Below are 27068 nucleotides of genomic sequence, written 5' to 3' on the forward strand. Positions count from 1 at the left end.
AAATGGTTACTCAGAACAAGGCCTATTCTGACAAGACAAGGGCCTGTAAAACTCACATCAAAAATTAATACAATGTCAAAATGTTATGAGTGTTGTTTTAGTTAAGAGTCTAAACAATCTGCAAATTAAAGGTTTGTGCAATTTAACTACAGTTAAAAATTTCTGCTTATATTGGGGTGGTGATGGCGCAATGGATAAGACTGTGCCTTTGGTGTGAGAGACCCGGGTTCAATCCCATCCACCATTGTGTCCCTGAGCAAGACACTTAACCCCTAGTTGCTCCAGAGGCGTGCGACCTCTCACATGTATAGCAATTGTAAGTCGCTTTGGATAAAAGCGTCAGCTAAATGAATAAATGTATTTGCAGCACATTACAAAGGCTATGGCTCCATCTAGTCGATGAAATCTGCAAAAGCCTTTCCTTCCAGAAACCTTTTTATTGGACCTGGTCTTTTATTAGGCTGCAAAAATTCAAATAATTGTTTAAGTATTTTAAAAATGACATTGAGCGTGTTTTTGCATGTATTTGTTAATAGACTATAGCTATAACTTCAAAAATATAACTGGTAATATTTGGAATTTAATTGAGCAGCCTACAGGCCATGAAATGATGCTACATTGTTGCATTATAGATAGAGACAACTTGAAGTTCAAGACTCCCATCTTTAATTTGTTAACTGGGATAATATATTAAATACACTAAAAATATTTTCCCCACATTTGATGCTGCCATAAATGTTTTTTTTTCAAATGTTAACAATTTTAAAAAGACAGTGAGAGGCAGTTTACCTGGCAGAGGGGCGGCGCTGCAAATTAAAACATGAGAACCAATCAAAAGCTTCAGAACAGCATCAAACTTTACTAAACTGAATAAGCATGAAACACAGCTCTAATGCTTGAATGATTCATTTTATAAGTAACTGTATGCACATTGTGGGGAAGTGAAAGCACTATATCTTCTTCAGTGGATATTTATAGGACAAAATAACAGTGAATCCAAACAATAAGCACAACACAGACAATGCACTCCAGAGTTCCCAGTCGCCACAAGAATAAAAGCATTTAACACAGGCTGTGTTGGTGTACTGGTGGTGACGTACTTAGTTCAGATGTATTTAATAGGCGTATATTTATACAGGAATTCTAAGTCGCCGCCGGTCTCCCGTCTGCAGTTCCAATCACTCCCTTTGAAAAACCCACACGGTCTGGCGGCGACGGCAGGGTAGACTGCTCCTTATCCTTCTCCTGGTGATCCTTGCTTTGGCACTATCCACTCGCCATAATATGGCGACACGCCATAACCGAGACGACTCTTGGCTGCATCCGAAATGTCAAAAAAAAAAAAATCTCCTTTCCTAACCACCTTTCCTTGACCTCGATGGAAAACGTCATGAGGTCAAGGAAAGATGTGAAGGAAAATCCGTAAGGACTTAGGAAAAGAGGACGGCGGGTCTAAGAGAATCCGACTGCTCTTTTCTAAGCGACTTAATTATGCGACGGCGGATTTTACTGACATGACCTGCCGCGATGAAACTACAATGTTCTGAAGATGGACTACAAAAAGCGCATCTTTGACACTGCGCCCCGTGTTGTTGTAACGCAGGCCATCTAAAGGTGGACACCACGGTGGAATATATTACTTAATAAGGTAGCCTACCAGTCACCAAATAATGGACAGGGATGTCAGATTGAGAATGCTTGCTCACACTCACCCTCCTGCCCACCCATAGGCGTATTTATCAACATGAATCCCAGTTGTATGTAAATACAGGGTTTCCCACAAATTAGTTACTGTGCAGAGAGAGAGAAAGAGAGAGGCAGAGAGAGAGAGAGAGACACAGACAGACAGACAGACAGAGAGGAGATGCTGAAAGGATATATGTGCTGTGCAGCGCTCCGTCATCATTTACGATTTTACCCATTTTAAATAACAAAATCAATCGAAAATCAGTATTGATAATGTGGCAGGCCGCCACAAATAAATCAGTGTGTGGGAAACGCCTACTGAAGAGGTTATCCAGCTTGGTCTTTGCCTTTATTAAGGCGAGGGTGTCAGCATCTGTGACTGAAGTATTAATTTGCTGAAGGCTGCAGTACATAACGTGAGGCTACACGCTGCAACATTATCCTCACTTTGATCATGTTACAAGACAGCTGACATGGGTCTCAGTTATTGTTGCCAGTTTAAGATATAGGCTATGCATATTAGCAAGTTATGGCATAAGAGAGAAAAGGCTTAATAGCCAATGGTAACTTACATGGTGATCAACCTCCTTTATCCGTCATGGTTGGTGATTTATTTATTATTAATTTTTATTGTAGAAAACACTTAATGCAACAACCAACAACAATTCAACAACCCGAAACATAAAACGGTGTTGAAACAGTATCAGATTACGAAAAAAACTAAAGAAAGAAGGTAACTGTGAGTCTTATTAAAGTATCATAATGTGCATCTGTATTGCAAGGATCTTGCTAAATGTGGTTGATGGATTTTATCATTTGAGTTTGAGAATGTGCGCCGCTTTAAATGTTGCCGCCGCAAGGAATTGTGGGACATCATTCTCTCCTTTCCTTTCGTAAAGGATGGTCAGATGTACCCTGTGCTAAAGGAGATATGAAAGGAAGCATTGAGGCACCTTTCCTTAGGTTTTAGAGAATTCGACCAGCTCTTATCATGGCTGCCACTGAAGTACTTCCTGTTCACTTCACTCAGTTAGGAAACTTCTTAAGCAAAAAAGACTTTTCGAATGCAGCCTTCATCATCCACAGAGACACGACGTTACGCGCCCCCTCTTCAGATGCTCCGGTGTTTCCAGGAGAGCTCAGCTTTGCTGCAGTTCACGACCTTTCTGGCTGAGCGAAGAGTGAAATGCTGCAACGCTCTTCGCTGGCAACGAATTTAATAATCTATTTTTGTCGACTATGCTGATTAGCTGTTGCACCCCTAGTCAGCACACTATTAAAGCAGCAGTTGGTAACAATTGAACGTACAATGCAAAACATTAAAAAGTTATTTTAGAAAGAATTTACCTCTGCAGGTATCCTGATCTAGAGGTTTTCACGGCTGTGTCGACCAGTCCCTCTCTGCCAGCCATACAGTGAAAGAAAAACTCCTGAACACAACAAGATTACACAAAGACACTGAAAGAAATGCATTATGAAGTGACAATAATCTGTATTAATGTCTAAAGTATTACAACATTTAGTTCTGAATTCAGTTAAATAAGATTTATTTGAGGGGAAAATGTTAATGTATTTAACATTATTTACATATAATAATGCTAATGCTTAGTATTTCACTAGTTCAGCTCGTGCCGCTTAGTGTTTGTGTGTAGTACATATTTATCCCCAGTGGCCATGTTAGAGCACCATGGGGCCCATGAACTACACCTTCACTGTGGCAGCCATTTTGGCCAGTGGCATCCACTGAGGAGGAAGCACTGAATTTGACAAGGCTGCAATTTCTAAATACTTATTTACAGCAGACTGTGGATTAGTCCTCATGCTCTGTCATTAGCATAGCTGCAGTTTAAAGGGACCCAATTATGCTAATTTTCAGCTCTATATTTTTATTCTGGGATTCAAAAAATTTTGACTGCAGCCTCTAGCCACAACTTGGAAGAGGAACTAGTATGAGTGTATCAGTATAATATTACAAAATCAAGGGAAGAGTGTCACACACACCTTTTCTGTTTTATTAAATCGCACACTTTTTGCAGTTATGTAATCGCACATGACGACATCGTGATTAATCGTGCAGGCCTAGTAATTATAGTCATAGAAGGGGTAGTTAAGGACAAAGTTATTTCATGTGTGCAATTTGGCATCCCAGTCTTCATCAGGACTGTAAATACAACTTTGAAAACGAGTCCGCTACATATCACAAACACACACAGCCCTCTTCATGTACCTGCGGTTTGATGCCTGTGAGGAACCTTCCAGAAACGAAGCCCCCGGCACCAGGTGCGGGGTCATATGGCTGGAAGCACGGCAAGGATTTCCCAGAAGGCATCAGTGGAGGCCTACGGCCTTCCAACTCGATCTGACCTAGTAGACACGAAATCTGAAATGCACACATACACTGACAGGTCAGGGTATCTGTGGGTTAAAGGCCTAAAGTTGATGGATGCAAAATTAGTACAGTACAATGTGAGAAAAAAAGTACAGGTGAGTGAGTGGGGGTACCTGCATGGTGTTAACAGTAGATCCCTTGGCTCCTGATTGGACCATCAGCTGGAGGTTGTTGTCAGGGAAGGAGGTGTGGAGGCCAATTGGCATGCACACCTACGAACACACAATATTTCCCCGTCATCATCAATGTTATATTAAGAACTGCGCAACATGCACTCCTTTTTCTCCACCTCCTCTACCTTACAACAAAAGTCTGCCAGACTCAAATAGGGGACTTGCGAGTTCATGGTCAGTGTCTTTAGGCCACCAGGACGCCCCAAAATACACTTTTAAAAAAAAAGATGTATTTTGGACCCTGAGAACTGCTGCCAGCCGCAGGCCTGCTGTTCTGTAGCCGACTCAGTACAGGAGTAAACGGATGTGAAAGCAAGTGACAATAACAGCCCTTTGCGGCTAAAACATTCAAGCTAATCTAGGAACTAAAAGGTTCCTTTTGTGCATATCTGTTCCCATCAGCGAAGATTTGGTAAAATAGGGTCAATGACGAATTACATAACAACATTGTGGCATTTAAACAAAATTTGAAGAAACGAGGACACAACAACAACAGTGTGTTGTTCTTTGTAATTTCATTGGCATGACATTTTTAAACCCAGAACTAATCTACAGAAATTAAATTAAACACTGGTAAAGTTGGATGTGGAGGAAACAATCTGTGTTTCTAATTCATTTCACCATGCTGGTATTATGTGTGCCAAAACTAGTAAGTTCTAGTTCAGCTCCACTGAACTGAAGAAGGTTGAATCTTCAACCTAGTCCAGTTGCCCTTGATTTTAACCTTCCTTCACCTGAATTACTGAGAACCTTCACAGACAGCAGTAGTGGCAGGTTACCTTGTTAATGTCATTGTTCACTTGGTTGGCCACTTCTTTGAACTTGTGGTCGGCCATGCTGAACTCTCTCTGGTCTGGGTTGAGGTGAGCGTCCTGCCAGCGGCTTTGAGCCTCAGCTTGATCCACATTGGAGGGAAGGTTGAAGGCTGCCTGGAGGGCCTAAGAGACAGAAAGGGGGGGGGTTACTAGATAAGACCACCACTCCTTTCACCAAGAAGTATTTCATGTATTTCAGCATGTCAATCGATACCTTTTGATTAAATGATAACATGTGACAGTGATGAACCTACAGAAAATTATCACCCGAGTCTGCAGCTCCCCTCAGCTTTACAGAGCTTTATAGAGTTTTAGCTCATTGTTTAGCTGTCTGGCCCACAACTTTGCTGCTTCGATTCACTCTCAGTGCTCTGTTTCATTTTTAGCCGCAGAAGGAAGCTGTTTTCAGCAAAAGCGGTCTAAAAAAACAAACAACACAGCACACTGCCTGCTCAGCACTAGACCGCAGGTGCAGACAGACACAGTTAGTGACTAACTGGTGAACAGAGCGGAGCATTTAGCAGCTATGGAGCCAAATATTTTCCTTAGGCGAAATCTGTTATTGCAGGTATAAGGTTGCATGTAAAGCCACAATGTGTTGAATTACACAGAATTAGAAATAGTCCGACTCTGGCGCCCCCAAATGGCACGGAAGTATAAAGATGCAGTGGTAATGGATGCTGCCATCCCCATGACCTTGGAACAGAGAGATAAAGAACCAAATGCAACAAATGGACTGCATCAGTTAAACATTCAGTTTACAGAAGTGGTTGTAGCTGTTTGTGTGTAGTACATATTTATCCCCAGTGGCCATGTTAGAGCACCATGGGGCCGATGAACTACACTTTCACTGTGGCAGCCATTTTGGCCAGTGGCATCCACTGAGGAGGAAGCACTGAATTTGACAAGGCTGCAATTTTTCTAAATCCTTATTTACTGTGGATAAGTGGCATCCAGGGCCTTCAATGTAGCTCATGTTAGATTTTACATCATTAAAGAGGTGGTATTATGCTCATTTTCAGGTTCAAAATCTTATTTAGGGGTTGTACCAGAACAGGTTTACATGGTTTAATTTTCAAAAAACACCATATTTTTCTCATACTGCACATTGCTGCAGCTCCTCTTTTCACCCTGTGTGTTGTACGCTCTGCTCTTGAGCTACAGAGTGATGCATCTTACTTGTACAAAATCTTTGTTGGGAGTTGCACATGCGCAGTTCCCATGTTAAGGACTACTAGCCAATCAGAAGCAGAGAAGGGCGGGTCATAAGAAACAAGGTAGTGTGATCCAAATCAAAGCCGCTTCAGACTGCGACCGTAACCTAGCAGATGGTAGAAGTTACTCACAAGTCCACAACATCATTGTTCCACATCTTACCATTAGCACTAACTGTTGAACTGTTGCCGGTGTTCTGACGATCTATGCTGCCTTGCCGAAAAATGCTACCACAGCGCAAATCGATAAGACTCTACTCTACTCGGCCCTGCTCCGTTTTCCATTGCAGATAGTACCCAGAGACACACACACCAGCGATCCACACAGCTTTCTCTTTTTTAAGTTAAAATGTTTCAACCTTCCTCAGAATGTAAAGACAGATAAGCGGTATGAAAAGCTTCCAGCTGTGTTTTCCTCTGCCGTTGTTGCTGCAGCGGTCTGTGTGACGGCGGGAGCAGAGGGCTCTGTGAGCGGGCGGCTGGCCGGCCTCACACGCTCCTCCCGCGGGTTGGCGCAGGCTTCCCCCGCAGCCACTTGCTGAGCTCCTCAACTCCGACAATATTTAAGCACATTTTTGTTCCGCCATCACTTGTCGTAAAACTGTCAATATTCAAAATCTACACAGCTGATTTCTCACCACAAAACTTCTCAGAAGTGGATTTAGTGATGAAATTCCATACGAAAACTGTAAAATATAAAACTTTCTGTTGCTGGTCTGGTGCAGCAATGATGATGCAGTGAATAGTGAATATTCTCTCTGACCAATCAGCAGTCTGTCGTGTTTTCACGTTACATTTTAGTATCTCTCAGCTTACTTGGAACTTCGACGGAGGTGAGGTGAAAAAAAGTACCTGGAAGCAGGTACAGGTACAACATTTCTACAATGGAAAACCAAACAAAGGCAAGTCGAGCTGGTACTGTGCAGTGGAAAAGGGACTTAACTAAAATCAAAAGGGCCTCCGCTCAGACTAGCTTGGTTTGAGGGTGTGCCTGAACCCGCTAGCCGCTTGGAAAGCTTTTTGAGGCGTTTTCATTTATCGTCACAAGTAAAGGAAGTGAAGGGCTGGACTACAAACGAGCTGTTTTCAGGCAGTTCAGAGCAGAGCTTTCTGTGGGAGATGGGAACCCCCTTTGGGCTGGACTTTGGGCTTTTTCACTTTGCAAACCTGTTACATGCACAAAAAAGATATATAACTCAATAAAGGAGAGGGATAAAGCCAAAAAGCATAATACCACCTCTTTAACGCTCTTGAACCAACGTTCTGGTGCTTTAACTCACTTTGGTGCCAATCTTCAGTGATTCTTCAATGATCTTCTTCCTCTGCCTGTTGGCGCCCGGTTTCACCAGGATATCTTCCACACCTAGGAAAAAAAAAAAAGGCGTTTAAGCATAACCCCCCTTCTCTGACTGACTAGTGATGCCGCCTGTGTCAGGAACAAATGGCTCAGCATGGCCATTTATTTACTGTACCTAGAGTAAAGCCTCTGTACAGCTGCAGGTAAGCAGTGAAGAGTCGAGCCAGACAGCTGAGCAGTTTGCCACTGGTCTCCCCTCCGTACAGCTCATAGCAGCAGTGGACCAGACCGTAGGCTGAGGAGCCGTAGTGAGCTTTGTCCAGAACCCCCACCAACAGCTCCCCCTGACGAATCACCACCTGGGATATAAACAGAAAGAGAAGAAAGAGGGATTAAGAAATAAAATTAAAAAAACATAAAAAACACACAGTGAAATCTTTCCACCTTGTGTGTGTGTGTGTGTGTGTGTGTGTGTGTGTGTGTGTGTGTGTACCTGTGAGTCACACATGCTGTCAGGTTTGTATCCTGGAGCAGCTCGTGGTGGGACTTGGATCCACGCTTTGCTGGGGATTTTCGATTTGCCCACCAGGTTGAGAGGCACGGCCTTCTGTGGGATAACATTCAGCAGGAGTGTCGACACCACCTACAGGAAACGCCAAGGAACAACACAACAGTACAACTTCAATTCGAGTGCATTGTGGACAGCCATGTTTTCCTTGACAGAGACAAAAGCTGAACACAGTGAACTTCTAACTTCAACTTTTGGGCTAAACTGACTTATCATTGCTTTAACTGGTTCTTTTGGCTTTCCCTGAGTATCTACTGAAACATGGACTAAAATGTGACCGGTTCATTACCTGCTTTCCTGTCCACAGTTCCTGTGGCTTGAGTATGGCCGGCGGCAGCAGTTTAACTCTCCCCGGTTTGTCAGTCAGTCCTCTGTACACCAACTCTGTGTACTGGACTCTGTTGAAGAAACAGCCCCGTATCGTCATCCTCGTACCCGACACCATGTGGTCCTGGATCAGACCTGCTAAAGGTTTACCGTCCTAAGGATAGAGAGAGAAACTTGAGTTCTGACCTGTGTGCGTTTATAAGAATTCATCACTTTAATGACTCATCTTTGTTACTATGCATGTACTTTCTTTTAAAACAGCACATTTAGATAGTTTTGAGTTTTATTCAATTCAAGACCTTTATTTGTCCCCGGGGGGGCGATTAGTTTTGCCGCAGTAGCAAAGAATTTGAAATATGTTTTTTTATGTTAATTAATGTGTCACGCATGTTTTTTGGCTAGTTAAGCTCACGCTCCTGATTTTAATTCCTCATTTTACTCAGCACGGTTATTCAGACAACTATGTGAAACACAACCGTGTGTGTGTGTGTGTGTGTGTGTGTGTGCCCACCTTGGGGACGAGGTACTGCTGGTCAGTGCTGACTAACGTGTAGGCCTCTGCTCTGCTCAGCTCACTTTGAGGGAAGTGCGCGTTCATTTCGTCTCCATCAAAGTCAGCATTGTACGCCTTGCAGTTGGCATAGTGGAGCCTCAGTACCTGTGACGTCAAGCGCAAGCCGTTTAATATCACGTGCTTATGTCGAAACACAACGGCGTAATCCCGGCCTGCTTCTATAATATATCACAATAAAAACAAATTAGCCTGGAGCGATCAGATGGTACCTTCTCTCCTGGTAAGATCCGTGCGCAGTGGGCCTGTATGGAGGGTCTGTGCAGAGTCGGCTGTCTGTTCAGTAACAAAACGTCTCCGTTCTTGATGTGACGATTCACCTGGGTAGACAAAAAGGGAGAAGAGTGAGGGGCCGTGTCACGGACGATGAAAGTTTATCCTGCGCGGCGTATAAGGTTTTGTTTTTGGGAATGACCGGGCATAACATCTGACTTACGATCTTCATGGGCATCTTCTGTGGACCAGGACTGGGTGTAAGCAGTTGCTTGGCAACAGCTTCTCTCTGGGCGAGGTTGGTAGGTGATAGGATGGTTCTCCTGCCGTCTTCGTTTATCACCATGGCGGCACCGGGGTGGACGTTGGGTCCGTTGAGAACGGCCTGACGAAGCTCCTTGACGTTCCATGGAGTCACGGGCTGGGGGTAGGTCAGTTTGGTGGCAAACACCTGCACAAGCATGGAAGATTCTGGATCAAACTTGGAGCTCTGGTGATCATTACTGATGTTATTTCCCATTTTTTAAAGGGGGAGAAACACAGTCATACGAACCATAGGTATTCCTATCTCGTTGGTCCCTATGTACATGTCTGGACAGATGACAGATCGTGCAGCGTAGTCCACTCGTTTTCCCATCATGTGTTTCCGGAACAATCCGTCCTTCTTCTCCAAGATCTGGCAGGGGAGGGGGGACAATTAGGCAACTGGGATGTCTTTGACAAAAAGAAAATAAGGGATGGTTATTGCATTGCACCTGTCTGATTCCTGGGTATTTCTCTGTCATCATTTTGTCCATGTCACTGTCGAAGACGATGTTAACGTGTGTCTGTAGTCGCACCCAGATGTTGTAGAGTTTATCTGTTAATGTCTGTCCGGGGATCCCCGACAGAAACGACTGGTCCGCCTGTTCAGGAGCCTGAGGAGGACAAGAGAGGACAGACTGACGTGTGTTCACAATCACCATTTGCCGCAAATATCACACAGCACTCAACACACACACACACACACACACACACACACACACACACGTCATCTTACCTCTTCCTCCTGAGCAGTTTTCTCCCCTGCTATGAGAGCCAGAAGTTTCCTTATGATTACACAGTCCTTCATGACAGCCTGCATGTTGACTGTCTGGCCATTTGTAAACATCTGGTCACCCAGTCGATTGATGGGACGATACCTGACAGGGAGGAGGAAGGGTGTGACAAGGCAATAAGGTTGCACCACCTCTGCTAACATCAGTACATTTGGTATTAAGGTTTTGCTATTGCTGAGGAGGCCACAACTGATATTTGAGTAATATTAAACTTCCAGTGGTTCAAAGAACAGTATGTGAGGGTGTCTGTTCACACTGTACCTGCAAGGTGGGACCACCAGTAGCTCCAGGAAGAAGAGGTCTGGATAGAAAGCCTTCTCTCCTTCCTTTGTGGCCGTCCCCTCCTCCAGCCCGGAGAACAGACACTTCAAGAAGAAACCTGGGTGAAAAGAAGGGCGATATGAAATATGATGTGGAATAATATTTAAAAGGTTATTCCTTCTTACAGCTAAATGTGAATTAGTTTTTTTCTTTTATTTACTACACTGCCAATTTTGCATTCTCAAAAAATATTAATTTCTACTTTCTAGAAAAAGATACAGTGATTAACATCATTACTACTGCACTTTTAATAATTTAAAGTGGTGGTTGGCCCATATGGGTTTTTCCACTTGGCTGATGCCGAAATTTAGAGAGCAGGGTGGCCCATGATATATAATGTGAAACTCAAAACAAAGAAGTGTCATGCAGATTAATGTACATGGTTATTTTGGCCAGAAATGTGTTGGTTTAGATGGAATTTATATTAATTAATGAAACAGAAAAATACATTGGGTTATGCTTTAGATTTCAGAACGTGATGGTGTGTAAGGGAGAGTGACGTCATTCAGCTGCATTATTCCCTCTAGAATAACTTTATATATATATATATATATATATATATATATATATATATATATTTTAAACACTAGCCAGTAATGGTTTTATATTAATTGTCATTTAGGATGGGACAAATGTGTTAACATTTAGAAAAGACGACAGTGACTGACGGAATTTAGGACTCTTTCACCACATAAACCCACATGGGGAAGAGCTACCATCGTTTCACAGCAGCCACACTGACAAGACTGCCTGCATGTGTCTGCAGACATTTTTTGTTTGTTGTTGCCCTTCAACAGTCCAGTTTTATGCATATGGTGGTGGGATATCACTGTTTTTTGGCCTACCTTCTTTCTCCCACAGTTTGTTGGTGTGTTCTCTAGCAGTACTGGCCGTCATGTAGACTCTCTTTCCAGCCATCAGATTCTCTGCACGAAGACAAAAACAAAGTCCAAGTAAGATCTATTTACTGTGTGTACATAATGTAAAAGCAGGGTTTGCCCAGAATGTGCAACGGGCACCATGTTGGTGCAGACTAAAAGGTAACACAGACAACAAAAAAATCCCTCAGATGTTAACAGTGATTTTATTCTCAGTCTTGTCCAGCCTGCATACAGCTGTTGGCACAATAACGACCTGCATATGTACAAAAGATTATCTAATTTAACTTTAAAATATTACTTACCATCAGTATCACCACTGGTCTTTACTCCTGATGGCATTGTGACAATCAGCTTACTGTTGTGTTCACGGCGCACCGTAGACCTTCCACTCCTACACACACAAACCATAATCACAGCGTCAAATGGACAATTAGGAATTTGACTACTGACTGAGCAAAGAGGCACTGCATCAGTATGCCACCTACATCTTTAAGCCTGTGGTGGGATTTTTCAGTAAATAACAATTTGCATTAGTACGGTTTAATTCATTATAATCATAACACAGAGTGGACAAGGCCGAACAAATGAATGGTTTTACTTATGGTGGCCAATAGGAGATGAGTCCCTGGTTTGTACACTACCTACATATTTAAAACACATTCACCACATACAGTACTGTATATACAGTTTATACTTCTGTAAGTATGGCTGGCTCCACACGAGTAATAATAACAAGGTAATAGATTGTTAAACTTATGAAGGATTTTAGAGCACCATTAAATGAATGAATGAAAGTTACCCGCAGTAAGGACACTTCCTAGTTTTCATGTGGGTCTTCCAGAAGTCATTTATCAGACTGCCCTTTTTTTCAACAAGATGTTTAATCTGAAAAAACACACACACACACACACACACACACACACACACACACACACACACACTTAAAGAATTAAGGCAATGTGCCTCCACACCCTAACGGACAAATTGAATGCATATCCATATTTTAAATCATATTAAACTGTCCTAAGGTGATTTTAGGTATGTGTATGTTTGGATTTGAGTGTCGTGTGTCTGCATGTCTTTGCACACTCACCGGTTTGGTGTTCTTTGACCCTTCAGTGCTGGCTCCGAGTATCGTGTCTGTAAACGTCTTAAGCACCTGCTGAATCTCATCTCCAGTGGCTTTGGGATTCTCCTCCAGGTGCTAACACACACACAGTTCACACAAATGACCAAATGCTGTATAAACAGAGAACTGGTTGGTCTATGGTGATTACAAAACACCATGAAGCTACGTTAATTAGAAAAGCAAGCTTAAATCGGGTGAAAGACAACAACTTAGACATTGACAATGAAAAAACCTCTCCAAACACATTCACTCACACACAAATAACAACATCACAAGGATATCAACGGATAAATAATTCATTTTTTGGATAGAGCCTGCTTTAGTCTGTACAGTCCTGCCACGATTCGTTTCCACAGCATGTTTAAAGCACCTGGTTGATAATTTGTTCGACTTGGTAGACCTCCTGCATGGCTCCATGCTCCACTAACTTCAGCTGGTTCAGCAGCAGGTGGATGGCAGCTCGAGGACACGTTAACATCTGACACGCCAGACAGGAACCACGAATCAACAGGTAGAGTTTCTGACAAAGGCAAGTGGGAAGGATACAGGAGAGAAAAGGATTAAAAGAAAAATATTCATAACAGCAAGTTGATTGGATTCTGATTTTTCATATAATACTGAGCTTTAAACGTGTGTACTGCATTAACACGTGTGCGTGTGTGTATTTGCGGACATGCTTACATCAAAGAACAGTGGGTTGTATACAGGTAAAGGTAGGTCTACATGTCCCAGGTGTCCTGGACAGTTGTTGAAGTCCTGACAGCAGGTCGAACACACCTGGTCAAAACAATAAAGCAACGCAGGAAAAAGGTCATTTTATATACTTGCTGAAACGTGCAGAGGTACAACCACAGGCCAGGAGCAGACTGTTGTTACATGATTGCCATTACAGTACTGTACAATAAAAAGACTGCATGGATTTTGATTTCAGTAGAGCTGTACCTCTTTGCTGTCTGCTGGTCCCAGGGCCAGATCGTACAGGCTGTTCGGGGCCACATTCCCAACAGCATCGAGGAACCTGAAGTTAGTGATCGCCTTCACGCTCAACTTTCTGGACAGTGAAAATGAGAAGACTGCATTAATACAATTACACTGGATTCTTCGCAACTCTTTGGTCATTTTACTACTGCATTGATTAACTGGTAGCTTTATCATATGGTGTAATCTTGATAGGTCCATACGGGATCAAGCCAGGGTTCAACCTGATCCTCAAGGACAAGTGAGCCACAGTTGAATCAGTTAAAATGATTTCTATTCCTATATAAAAGACATTTCCCATATTAGTATCATGAGAATAAACAACACAAGGACTGGGTATGGACTTGAAAAAGAGGGTAACTTAACAGTTAACATTATTTTAATTACTTGATTGACATTCACAGTTGCTGCCAGAGGATCAGGTTTGTTGCACAACAAAATAAATATATAATATCTATCATGCACGTGAAACAGCAACTCTTACTTAAATATGTGCGTAATTTGCGAGAAGAGTACCGGAAAATAATGTTACAGGATGCTGCCACGATCAGGCATGTTGTTTTGAACTCATTTTTAGCTTAAGCCAAAAGCTAACACGCTGTCTCTCACCTTATCTCCTCGGCAGAATACATGCCAAACGACATGCCCTCCAAGCGCCGCCATGGCACTTCTTTTGCAAACAACATTTTGGAGAATTATCCAGACTTTGAGCTGTTTACTCATGTAAATTCATGGCGCACAGTTAAAGCACATGCGACGCAAAGTTGCTCCTGTTTCACACGTGGGACCGTCAGACTAAACTTCCTGTTAGAGGGGAGCCACAAATACAGGTGACTAGGCTTTCCTGCATAATCAGCGGGTGTTCTACCTTTTAAATAACTAGTTCAATATTCAAATTGGAGCTGGCTCGATATTAAGCGTGGACAAAGTGTTGTATTTCTGGAAAATACAAATTGTTATTATTTTTCTCTCCCCTTTTTCTGAGCTCACATGGTTTCTCCCTCCCAGAAGCCTTCAGTCTGTAACAACATGGCGGCGCCCGGTTGGCACGTAGGGCATTACATCCAGAGAAACAGCCGGTTTTTGCTTAATAACTTCGAGCAGTTATGGAGTCACAGGTGAGGCACGTTTTATAGCTGTGTTTTAAACTAGAAAATTTGCCAGTCGGCTTTATTGTCATTTAATTTTGGTTGCTACACGAGTGTGAGACCTGCAGCTAGCATCATTTGACAGGAGGTCGTGTCTTCATGAAGGCAAATTGCGTCGCTGTAGTGAGTTCTGGCAAACTGTTAGATATTTAAACAGATGTGTGTAAGTGCCAGGCATGTAAACGACATTTTGCCTCAAGGCTTTCATACGGTATATCTTGCCCCGTTGAAAGAACACAACTACAACAGGACTAATGCTGCCTGTCAGTCACCCTCTGTATATCCTCCTTTAACCTCTTTTGCTAAATGTAACGTTACACCTTCTTTTTAGTTGATCAGATTTCTGTTTTTCCCAGGAGTTTTGGTTGGACTGCAGCCCTGCGACAACAAGTTGCAGAAGCTAATAAAGGTAATTTGGAATAAGACTTAAACACTCTTGTCAGTGCAGACAGTATAAGTGTATCTATCTTCTTTATGCTTTTTTTTTTCTTTGAAGACAACTTTATTTGTATAGCATAATTCAGACATCAGGGCAATTTGATGTGCTTTACAGGGTACAAAAACACCCTAAAGAGAAGGAAGTATCTCATAATACTGGCTGGTGAAAGCAGCCAATATGTTATTTTGTTTTATTAACATCTGCATACCCTACTTTTAATATACAGAGCCTGTAACAAGAACATCTGATTTTTTTTCTCATTAATATGACTTTAATCTCAGAGAAAACATTTTTTTTTAAAAATTTTAATTCTGTGTTTAAACTCAGATTATCACCCCTTTCCCCAGGCTCTGTAATTTTTTTTAAATAGCTGGAATTTAAATCTGCTTCCCACTCAGTTTTCCAAGGCATAAGACTGACATTTTGTAATAAGCTTCTGTAGAAGGCTGCACGATAAGGACTTAAGTGTGTACCAAGTCTGTACATCTGCCCCTCAGCCCTTGTAGAGCCAGCGGGGAGTATGGCAAATGTTAGCAGCCCAGTAATAACGCTTCTCGTGTTCTTTTAATAAGACATCTTTAGCGGGAAGCAATGGTCTGGGGATGAAAGCCAGGAACAGGGTTTGAAAGTTGGAAAGTATTGAGAAATGGTCAAACTTCTTGTTGGTTTCTATCTTCATGTGGGGTTGTTTAAAAAAAAAAACAGACTGATCTTTTAAATATTTGGATTTATTGGAGCATTTATAGGAAAATTTTTAAAATATTCTCCCTGTTCCATCAGAGGCGACGTGTTATTTAAAAGTGATTGAAATATGTGAGAGACATTAAAATCATTCCCTTTCCTCTCTGTCTTTGCAGAATCGACAGAGACTATTGTCATCCCCAGGAAGAAAACATGGTATGTCTCCAAATCACAGTTGTATCAAGTCTCGAAGATTCCTACAGTGCAGGCCACGCTGCATACCTTATTGTGCAGCTCAGAGAAACCTCATTTACATAAAGCTTGTTTAAATCGACTACCCAGTTTTAAATCATGTCATCCGAGTATTGAAGCATCAACAAGACAGTGAAATAATGTCACTTCTTATTGAACAGGAGCAAGGAGGCCGTGCTGGAGGCTCTGGCTTCGACTGTCAGCAGGGTGAGCGCTCCTCCACGTCTTTCTGATGCTAGTGTGGATCTTTCAGTATGTGCGTTTGCTTGTTTATCTGTCTGTCTGTGTGAACCCCCTTTTTTATTTATTTTATTTTCTTCTCTCCTCCAGGATCCTACAGCATATCCCTACCAGTTCCAGGATGATCCTTACCTCTCTCCCAGGACCTCTGCTGAGTTTGTGCGTCTAAAACATGCTAACCTTTACACTGACATAAAGTTACTCAGCTAGCTCATTTTTCACTATTCACTTTTCTACTGTCATCTCTCCTTTTATAATGCAGTTGTCACTTTATAATGATAGTTTGAAAGGTTACATACATTTCAAATTTATTTTTAAGTAGCCAAGTTAGTTTTGGTGAATACTATTTTACGTTTATAAGATTGTTTTTCACACCCACTATGTATTTATGAAAGCACCCACATTGAGAGGATATTAAGATGTAGTTATGTAAACATAAAGCAGCACTGATGTGAACTATAGGCTGACATTTTTACTGGTATCCTGTGGGATTCTCACGTGATGCTAGTCAATATCACTGGGACGACACAGGGGGGTACAGGAGCGGGGGGTACAGGAATCATAGATCATTTTTTCAGTTTTAATATGAATAAATGCAATTTTCTGATAATTAAAAAAATATCTAACAATATGGGACAGAACAGGATTAATTTTTTGTACTCTGTTCTGAGTGTTATTACAGGACGGAGCATTTTTGTGGGACTGGGTTTGGACAGGAGTGAATAATGTAGACATAATGAAAGAGTTCTGTTTGTATCCATGATCAAAGTAAACTCTAGTAGTGCACTCTCTACTGTGTGATCTATGGGTGATACATTTTCTAGCTGATGTGTTGTTGTTCCCTCTCTCTGCAGAAGCTGTACTCTCTCTCTCAGGAGTCTGGCATGTCTGCAGCCAAATACTTTGTCAACAGCAATCCCAAGTTCTTCACCAAAGACTTTGCAGAACCACATATACCAGTAAGAAACACACACACATACTGTTGTGGGAATACGCAGAGCCAACTGGAGACTATATTATCACAGGTGCAGGAGGGGTAGAAATGAATAAGCCGTGTTTTCACCGCATAAACTTTACCCAGGAACTAGGAACCTTTCAGCGACCTCAATGCTAAACTTTGGCAGGTGGGGTTTGCAGTTTCGAACATTTCAGATTTCTTGAGTAGACGCTTCTTGCAGAAGTTTTCAACCACCATTTTTAAATGTCTGCGACCATCCTCATACAGCATACAGTAAAGGAGTTAGTAAAGATATTTATTGTGCTTGACACATTAACAGAAGAACTTACGGACAAGAAATCAAACCACAGATGAACCGACAAAGTCCACACCTTATTGACAACTTGAATCTCCTCCATGTTGCTGCAGTGGCGGATAAATGTATGGTGTACGGTGTATAAGTCAGAGCAAGAACATATGTCAGCGGACTAATTTGCCTATATTCACCGGTCTTTAGACCGCACTGGAAACATACACAACAATGGGCTGAAGGAACCTTTCACTCCATTGAACAGTAGATCCTAGGACTAAAAGTTTTGGTTTCTTTCGGTGGAAATGCAGCTATACAGAGAGCATGCTCAAAGAATTCAGTTCAGGAGAGTTAAAGTGTAGCTTTACTCATAGCACGCATCTTGTTTGGTTTTACTTTAATGTTGATGAGCTGATGAGTAAAAATACCCAGTAACGATTTGGGTCTTGGACAACAGTATTGTTTGATTCTCATTGCATTGGTTGATTGTTTGTCGTGTGTGTGTGTGTGTGTGTGTGTGTGTGTGTGTAGTGTCTGATGCCAGAGACGGTGTCGCTGCGTCTTGAGGAGGTGAGTGAGGAGGCACTGAAGGAGCGAATCAGCTTAAGGAAAGTTACAGCTGCTGTTGACATGTACGATCAACTACTGCAAGCTGGTGAGTACACACACACACTCGCACATGCTCACACACACTCTGTTTAAGGAGCGCTGCTTTAATCCATCTACATCGACTGTTCAATTCTTCCAGGCACGGCAGTCTCTATGGAAACGACCCATGAGCTGTTAGACCTGATCTGTCTCTACTGTGACAGAGACCCTGTCCAGGAGGGAGGACCGCAGACGGAGGACGCGGTGAGTCATCCCTGATCCGAACCTCAGGCTGACACAAGTACAGCAGCAAGTAACGACGACTATTATTATTTCCGTAACGATTTTGATTAGAGCAAAACAATCGGAGAAGCTGGACTCGACGAATCGTCCCAGCTCTGGACACAATAAACTCAAAGTTGGGTTTTTGAGATAATACATTGGCCACATTCAGCTGGACACTTCAGGCATCATACTAATCCTACAGTATAAATGTTTGCTTTCGTACGTGTGTTTCCAGGAGGGGTCAGGAGAGGAGGTGAAGAGAAGGAAAGGGAGGGTGCGTCGCGCGTCAGACTTCCTGAAGTTCACCTGGAGAGAAAACAACAACGCAGAGAGAATCTTTAACCTGCTGCCAGAGAGGGACACTCGCTGTTACTCTGCTCTGATCAGAGGCATGGTGAAGGTGTGAACTCGAGCTCATTACTGGAGTTGCTACTGCAGGAAGGGCCTCCTCGTGTTTGTGAAGAAGGTGCCTTTGCACTAATTGCTTGTGTTTGTCTCTCCCCAGCATGGAGCTTACGCAAAGGCCTTCAGCATGTACACAGACATGCTGAACAACAGACAGACCGGTAAGAGACAATAGGAAGAGAAAATAGCTGATTAGTTGTTGCATACAAACACTATTTTAAAAGGCGATATTTGGAGTAGAAGTTGCAATGATGTCTTTTGACGTGTACAGTTTTAATAATTCATTCTTGCATTCATTGCATTATAACTGTGGCTAATACAATGTACGTCATTTGTCATACAAATTATTAAAAAAAAAACAAGAAAAATTCTGTCAGTTTTATTTCAAGAAGTGGCTGTTTAATTGTGTTTTAATCATGTTTCATTTAAATGTAATGGTAAAAGTCATATTTTGTGAATGGCATGTAGTGTTGTCACAGTTAGACATTATGTGCCGTCACTAGTTTCCTATGTTCTTTTATCATCCCACAACTTACTCAATTTATGTTCAATTGAAAACACTGCATGTTGGTTTTGACCTTGTGTATTGCCGTCAGTCATAGCGTTGTTCTTTATAGTGCCAGTAGGTGGTGCCAAAGAATTACAATTTCGAATCATAGTCGTTTTAAAAATTTGCTCTTAAAAGCCGCAGATTGTCCGTCTTTCTAAACTATAATTGGCTTAATTTCTTATTGTTAAGCAGATGCCTAATAACCCAACTGTCTGTTTTTCAGCTGATGTCGACATCTTCAACGCTCTGATCTCAGCAGCTCCAGATGTCCGAGATAAATACAACGAGAGATGGGACGTGATCGCTGTAAGAGCCTTTTCACTATTGTACTCAGTGTTACAGCTGTTCTACAGATCAGAAATACGCATCGCCAGGTTTCCTCAGAAAGAGGAAATGTCATTCAAGAAAGAATGTCCCATTCTAACATCAGTTAGTTGTTTTCAGATAAATTAGTATATGCTTTTGGAGCCCCCAAAATTTTTTTAATTGTATTAAAACAACAACAATATTGAGAAAAAAGAAGATGATAAGAAATAAGTACTTGTGTAAAATACAAATTGAAATAAGTGTGAAATAATTTAAAAACATTTGAAATGTTATTGTACTTTCTATTTTTAAAAGGATGGTTTGAAAGGGAAAAAAATCTAATCAAATAAAAGAAGCACCACTAAAACCCTGTAACCTTACTATGAGATGATGAAATGCCACTTCATAGTAGAGGTTGATGTATAGTAATTCCAGCAAGTATTGATTCATGTTTGTATTGTACACAGTGTATTCATGTGACTATTTCATAATTATTTCTTCATTTAATATTGAATGCTTTGGGGCTCCATATATGTTGACAAGAAATATGAAAAGATAAAACCAAATGTCATTATGTCTCATCAGAAGCATCATTTGGAACGAAAAAACTGACTTTACCCCTCAAATGAAGGCAACATGCATACACTCTGATTCTGGTTCCCTAATGTGGCCAGAAAGCCTTTTCTCTTATTGTCAGAGTGTTAAAAGCTCCAGTCATGTGTGTTTGTGTGTGTGTGTGTCTCTCTCTCTCTGCAGGAGCTGCTGAACCAGATGCGTCAACAGAAAGTTCAGCCCAACCTGCTGACCTTCAACAGTGTTCTGAAAGCCCTGAGACGCTGTGGCTCTTTGGCCAGAACCCAAGCTCTGCACACTCTGAACGAGATGAAGGCTGTTGGAATAGGTGACCACACACACACACACACACACACACACACACACACACACACACACACACACACACACACACACACACACACACACGTACAGCTGTAAGGAGATGATGATCTTTTGTTAAAAATCCACTTTGTGTCTGTGTGTGTGCCCGCATGGTCAGCTCCCAGCCTGGCCTCCTTCGACCACGTCCTTGCGGTCTTTTTCAAAGCAGGTAAGCAGAGATCGGTGTCACATCACATTTGAACATTACCGGTTGGGTGCCGCTGTCTGTATAATAAGTTGTATTAAGTGGTTTCCTTTCCTCTCCAGCCACCTCCGGCCACGGCAACACTGACATTTTACAGGAAGTGATGTCAGAGCTGGCAGAAACCAGCTTCACCTGCCAGGACCCTGATGATGGTATGTTGTGGTGTATCTGTAGAGTGATTCAGGAAATAAATCCTACTTATTTTATTTAAAATGGATATAAAACACACAAACAATTGTGGTCAGACTCAGGATGGGGACTTTAATACTGGCTTTATATTCTCTTTCTTTTTCTTTGCAGTTCTATTCTTCTCCAGCGCAATGAGAATAGTAAGTCTTTTTTTGTTCCATGTTTTGTATAAATATTTATCAAGGATGGTCTTGTTCTTTCATTAAGCACTTGTGTTTGCCAACATCTAGATGTATTTTATTAGTGAGGGTTACTTCAAAAATCTATCAAATTTTGTACTTATCATCCAGTTCAATCAATACATTTTTTAAAACTATAATTGGTACGGATGTGACAGTATGCTTAGATCACTAGACGAGACACGATATTTGGTTCACGAGAAGGAGACGATATTTTAACACTGTTTTTAAATAATCTTTAGTGGCGAAATATCTGACCAGATAAATTGTCTTTTATTCGACTGAAAGTCACAAAAAGCAAAACAAAGCAGGTGCATTTTGAAATGTTGCTTACATATTGTTGGTGCCTTGTCTGTCACGCTGTCGCTGTTCATTGTTTCCACCGGGTACCCAATATGCTGCCACACAAACGATTTAAAAGTAGCATCTTCTATGCTGATTTTACCCTCACACTCCGTCATGCTGATACGTGGCACAGCTTTTCGACGAGGCGTATCGTCACATTTTAATAGCAGAGATCTTGTCACACCCCTAACAATTAGCTATTGTTTATCAGATGTCAGCTGGTTTTGACCGCTTTGTTACATTCCCGCTAGCATGTAAGGGTTTTTAAGAGGTCTTAAATTTGTCCATCTGACCTGTTTTCCTCTCTGCCTGTTTTTGCCATAATAGTGTTTGGATTGCAAAGATCTGGAGCTGGGATATAAGGTCCACAGTCTAACAGAAGTGGGGGAGAACTGGAGGCTTCTGGGAGATTCCTACCAACAGAGTATTTACTAGTAAGTGAAAACCTTCCGGCGACCTAAAACACATCCCCTGGACCTCTATATGCTAACCTCGGGGTGACTGGGAGGTTCTAGTATCTGACGGTTCGATGATCCAGTTATGGAGATGATTTTCAAAAGGTTTGTCCCGTGTAACTGGGCCTCTCCTCTCTCCTCTCCAGCGGTCGCTTCTTCAACCTGCTGTGTATGATGGAGCACATTGACGTGGTGTTGAAGTGGTACAGACGGCTCATTCCCTCGGTCGGTACATCTCTGCCTCTCTCTCTCCCTGTTCAGTAGTTCTACTATAGACCGCATAAAGGATTATATGAAGAATCAATAATACCTTAAGATATTATAAGCTGCAGCTTTTCTACAGTGTGTGTAACAGTTGGGTATTTTTCTTCTAAGATCCATTACAAAGATTAATCTAAGAGAGTTTTCTGTGCAGTTTAAGGTCAACACTCTTGGCTTCAATTTTACTTTGGGACTTGTCTTGCATAAAAATGGATAATCTCTTATGAGCAGTACTTTTGATTGTGTTCTGTGTTTGCAGTTGTACTACCCAAACCCCCAAGGTCTGAGGGACCTGCTGCAGTCGCTAGACACGGACAGTCGCCTGGACTTGCTGCCCACTATATGGAAAGGTAAGTTTAAAGATAATGTCATGGTTAAATAAATCTCACTGAGCACATGTCCTGAGTGGTTGATCACTCATAAAATCTTGCTTCCATGTTTATATTGTTAGAAATCCTGCCCTTTTACATTTCAGTTTTAGACTGAGAGACACTGTAAATAAGTCTGCCTGCACTCCGCCTGTTTTCCAGATATCCGTTCTCTGGGTCATGATAATAAGTCTGATCTGGTGGGGGAGCTGCTCACCCTGATGGCCAGAGACAGACACAGTCCTGAGGTCAGTAAGGCATGGACATGACTGCTTTCACTGATTCTTCCTCGAGGAGACTGTGATGTTTATCAGTTGGAGATAGTCAAGCATAGAAGATAATTACATCAGTGTGTGTGTGTGTGTGTGTGTGTGTGTGTGTGTGCAGATTCAGGAGGCCTTTGCAGCATGTGCTCTGGATATTAAGCGTGTGTTTGATGGAGACAGAGGGAGGCCCAGTCTGGAGTGGAGCACCTCCTCCCTCTCACACATCACTTCCTTGCTGCTGCGAGCCAACAAGACCCAACAGGCCTGGTAAGAGAGACAGCTGTCCATCTGTCTGTCTGTCTGTGAATCCATTTACAGGAGAGCTTTTCCTGTAGTCTGACTCCACTAATGCTCACTGCCAAATGATGTTATAGTGAAATGCGTCTGTCTCTGCAGGGAGATGCTGCAGCTCTTCAAATCCAAGAACAGAGTACCTGCGTAAGTCTCAGTCCAAACTGCAAACCTAAAGAAGGAAGGCTTATATATTTACCACATTAAAAGTCCTGAAGGGACCACAGAGCATGTTTTGGATTTTGCATGCCAACAGAAAACACTGCATGTAGTGCTGTTAGTGTCACTAGCTAGTCTCTGGGGAAATGTGTTCATGACATCCTTTCACTCCTAATTGCGGGTAGTAAAATCTTAATAGTTGATGCTGGCTGCAACATCTCAAACTTGTCATGACAACAGGTAACACAAACTGTAAACACGTCACTTGCACAAGGTAATAGTTAAGACTGGATGCAACTGTTCGGACAGATGAAAGAAGTTGTAGGAATAAAGTGCAATCACGTTTTAACGCTCCTTCTGACGTGCCACACATTTAGCGTAAACCGTGCATTTCCTGCTGTCTTATCTTCCCCAGCGAGGGGCTGATAGAGGACTTCCTGTTGGTGTGTCTCAACAATGGCTCTCCGCAAAGGGCAGTGGAGCTGGTTCAGCTGTCTGCAGCCTTCTGTCTGAACGCAACACCGAGACTGGCGAAGCGAACGTTGGCTGAGTTTGATCTGACTGAGGAACAAAGGTGAGGAGGTGGAGAGGAATTCTAGTACGACGGCAGGAAGCATGTTTCCATCTGGGACAGTCTGTCATCTTGTTTAACGTAATGGGTGAGACAAGAATAACAGAAGACAAACTGTCATTGATAAACTGAAACATTTGTGTTTATTTTATTATTTACCAATTACATGAAATATATAAACCAAGTATTAGTAGCAATGAAGTCTAAGGATATCTCAAAAATTGAGTGTGGTTTCCAAACGACATCACATACTAAGCTCAGAGTGGGGGGAAATTAACTACACACACACACACACACACAAGGATTAATTTTTAGCACCCTTAGGTCAATCACTGCCATTATGGAAACACCAGGGGCCAGTTTCACAAAGATAGACTGTGACTATTGCTTAGATCTCACTAATACTCAGGCTTCAGATAGACGTCTAAATTCATCTGTTCGCCAAAACTCTCTAGTTCTTCACTGTCTAAAATGGGACTCATCTTAGATGATTGCTTTGTTAAAGTAAAATCTGTCTGGCACAACATGGTATCCAGCTCCTCGTACTGCATATCAGGCTGCAGGACAGGTTCAAAATAAATAAATAATATGGGACTCATCTGCTATGAGTTCTTTGTAAATGGTCCTTAGTCTGCCTAGTGTTAGGCTGTCTATCTCTTTAAACTTAAAATAAGTCTGTCTTTAGTCTAGTTAGACAGTTTCAGAAATAATCTAAGAGCAAAAGAAAGACTAGCCTAACACTACAGACCAGTCTAAAATAGTTTTTAGAAAACCTGACCATAGCTTTTGGTGCAATGTATTATCTTCAACAGAATCCCATCTATGGAGATGGCAGGTGTGATGGATGAGCAAAAGGAAAAATAAACAGGGACCAATCGATGCCCTCAGGGACAAAATTAAGAAGAGTAGTTTTTCTGTCAGGACTGGACGGAGGTTTTTACCCAAAGCAGCTCCACATAATACCCTGCCCTTTTTAAACACAGGAGAAGCATCTTACATTAGTGAATTAAATATTTAGTTACACTGCTGGGAACTACAGAGGAAAATGATTTATTGGGATTTGATCTCGATATGATGTATCATGTGTTTTTTACTTTTCTGAAAAATCTTGTTTTTCTGTCTCCATCCAGATCCGTATTATCTGAACTGGAGTCTGCAGGAGAGCCCTCTGACTGATACAACAATCTGGCAAATCCATAGAGAGTGTACTTGTTCCCATATCTGTGTAATAAAAATGTATGTCACATAACTAAAATCTAAACCCCGCCTAATGCTTTTCTTGTGTGTCAGCTAGAGGACGCTATTTGTCCTTGTTCAGGGAATTCTCAAGCCGCTGACTTTACAGGACTTTTACCACCATGTGTTGTATTTTACAGTTTTTTTCCCACCTTTTATGCATTAGATGATTCTTTGCAGCTCAGTTTTTGTGGAAACCAGACTTTTATAGTGCTATAATAAAGCACAATAAAATCAGGAGAGAAGAGCATCATGAGCCCATAAACACCTGAGTCTGATAACATGAGTGTGCACTTCACTATCATGACCACAGATGGGAGGTCTATTTTCTGCATGAAATGTGGCTTAAGGAGGAAAAGACACCGATGCGAATGTCTCTTAGTGAAAGCTGATCAACTACCTCATATTATGGATAAGCTACTTCCTCAAAATGCCGCATACCTGTAAAATTTAAGTGGTCTTGCATGCTGGATTGAAGATTTTTGAATGTCCCATTTTATCCTTGCAGACCTCCAGCAGGGTCCGAAGGAGCATATAGTCCCTTTTGTCAGCAGAAACCGATAAAGAGATAGTGGTGTTTCTGCAGATGCAGGTATGCACTGTGTGTGTTTTTGCAGACAGAGGATTTTTATGAACAGCATGTCTAGACAAGATGGGGGCCTGAGATGTGAGGACATTTTCAGTTAAATACATAATAAAGTATAGGTATTGTGTTTATTGTATTGCTTCGTCATTTTAAGCAACAATCACACTCATTATCAATGCATATATATATAGGATTGCTATCATGGATTTACCCGTGTTTACAGTGTGTGTGTGTGTGTGTGGGGGGGCTCATGGGAGATGCTGAGAACAAGCAAGGGTGGGTGTGTGCAAGCCTGCACAGGTGTGTTTCTCAATCAAAATGTTTTTTTCCCTTCAACCAATCACCAGCTGAGCTGTCAGCACGACCAAATAAGGACAAGTGGGCTACCTTGAGTGGAGGGGGGAAGGGCTCTTGAGGATGGGTGTGGTCTGGGGACGGAGTGGATTGTTCTCCAGAGGACCTGCCTAAAGCTGCACACACTGTCTCACAGTTGTTGCTTCCATGAGGAGTACTGCAGGTGTAGTTAAGGGTTAGAGATGCCCTAAATGTACAGCCTGAAAGACCTATAATAGTGGGAGAAGTGAAACGTGTACAAAGAAAACAATGAAGAGTTTGATTCGCCTGGATGAAAGGCGAACGCGCCACAAAATAGCTTGTGTTCCGCAAGTTTGCATAAAACCACACTGGAAGTGGCCGATCACAAGCATTCCTTCCTCCTACTCCTTTATGCAACATGAATGTACTGTACTAGAGTGGAGGTCAGAGGTCAAACCTGTTCACAAACACAGGAAGTGATGGAACATCCTCGAATGCTTTTAATACCTCTCCCCACTGCAGATGTTCAACATTTCTTACTTGATGTCAGGTTAAAATGAACTCGAGTTTGCTGGGTCTCGACAGTAAGAAAGAGACAGTTTACCTCTCTTAAAAGGAAGAGAAGGGAGGTCATTTCAGACAAAGCTGAGAAAAAAAAGAGGTTGACATCTCAACTCAACCTTCTTGCACCATCTACCCACGACAAGATTTCATGGTTATGGACATCTAGTTATTGGCAGGCAGCACTGCCAATCCCACACGCTGGAAAAGAGCAAAAGATGAAAATTCCCCAGACCTCGAGTCATACTGGCTTTTGGTCTGGGCTCACAACATTATTTCCTCTCTATCTGGAGCTTTCAGTCTCAATAACCACTTAAATCCCACTGTTATTTACCTTTAATACCA

General features: G+C 42.0%; 2 protein-coding genes and 2 non-coding genes across 5 annotated transcripts in view; 1 reads left to right on the forward strand and 3 right to left on the reverse strand.

The window, feature by feature from the left end:
• Positions 1–14474, reverse strand: part of LOC123958154 (DNA-directed RNA polymerase I subunit RPA1-like) — a 20237-nt gene extending 5763 nt beyond the window's left edge. Inside the window, 23 exon segments of the mRNA XM_046031410.1 lie at positions 3030–3116; positions 3914–4066; positions 4189–4287; positions 5028–5186; positions 7558–7640; positions 7750–7933; positions 8068–8217; positions 8432–8623; positions 8981–9127; positions 9253–9360; positions 9477–9704; positions 9807–9929; positions 10009–10170; positions 10293–10434; positions 10612–10729; positions 11517–11597; positions 11855–11943; positions 12352–12437; positions 12646–12756; positions 13052–13201; positions 13363–13458; positions 13624–13732; positions 14269–14474. Of these exon segments, the coding sequence (XP_045887366.1) occupies positions 3030–3116; positions 3914–4066; positions 4189–4287; positions 5028–5186; positions 7558–7640; positions 7750–7933; positions 8068–8217; positions 8432–8623; positions 8981–9127; positions 9253–9360; positions 9477–9704; positions 9807–9929; positions 10009–10170; positions 10293–10434; positions 10612–10729; positions 11517–11597; positions 11855–11943; positions 12352–12437; positions 12646–12756; positions 13052–13201; positions 13363–13458; positions 13624–13732; positions 14269–14345 (2934 nt within the window). The 5' untranslated portion in view covers positions 14346–14474.
• Positions 3327–3463, reverse strand: LOC123958394. Its single transcript, XR_006822053.1, has one exon. It is a non-coding gene; the product is annotated as a small nucleolar RNA SNORA5 (small nucleolar RNA).
• LOC123958395 lies at positions 5842–5978 on the reverse strand. Its single transcript, XR_006822054.1, has one exon. It is a non-coding gene; the product is annotated as a small nucleolar RNA SNORA5 (small nucleolar RNA).
• ptcd3 (pentatricopeptide repeat domain 3) lies at positions 14475–25286 on the forward strand. Of its 2 annotated transcripts, XM_046029802.1 has the most exons (24): positions 14475–14489; positions 14668–14777; positions 15164–15216; positions 16104–16143; positions 16341–16386; positions 16510–16578; positions 17274–17378; positions 18198–18321; positions 18415–18518; positions 18775–18939; positions 19045–19105; positions 19718–19800; positions 20557–20701; positions 20855–20905; positions 21004–21093; positions 21242–21270; positions 21982–22088; positions 22256–22334; positions 22630–22720; positions 22901–22986; positions 23126–23271; positions 23401–23442; positions 23870–24028; positions 25156–25286. In XM_046029802.1, the coding sequence occupies exons 2-24, from the start codon at positions 14689–14691 to the stop codon at positions 25199–25201; spliced, it is 2010 nt and encodes a 669-aa protein (XP_045885758.1). In that variant the 5' UTR covers positions 14475–14489; positions 14668–14688; the 3' UTR covers positions 25202–25286. The 2 variants fall into 2 exon arrangements, with proteins under 2 accessions (XP_045885758.1, XP_045885757.1); XM_046029801.1 differs by lacking the exon at positions 14475–14489 and having other exon boundaries at positions 14566–14777.
• The last annotated feature ends 1782 nt before the right edge of the window (positions 25287–27068 follow it).

Source organism: Micropterus dolomieu, linkage group LG19 (assembly GCF_021292245.1).
Source record: "Micropterus dolomieu isolate WLL.071019.BEF.003 ecotype Adirondacks linkage group LG19, ASM2129224v1, whole genome shotgun sequence".
Taxonomy (NCBI): domain Eukaryota; kingdom Metazoa; phylum Chordata; class Actinopteri; order Centrarchiformes; family Centrarchidae; genus Micropterus; species Micropterus dolomieu.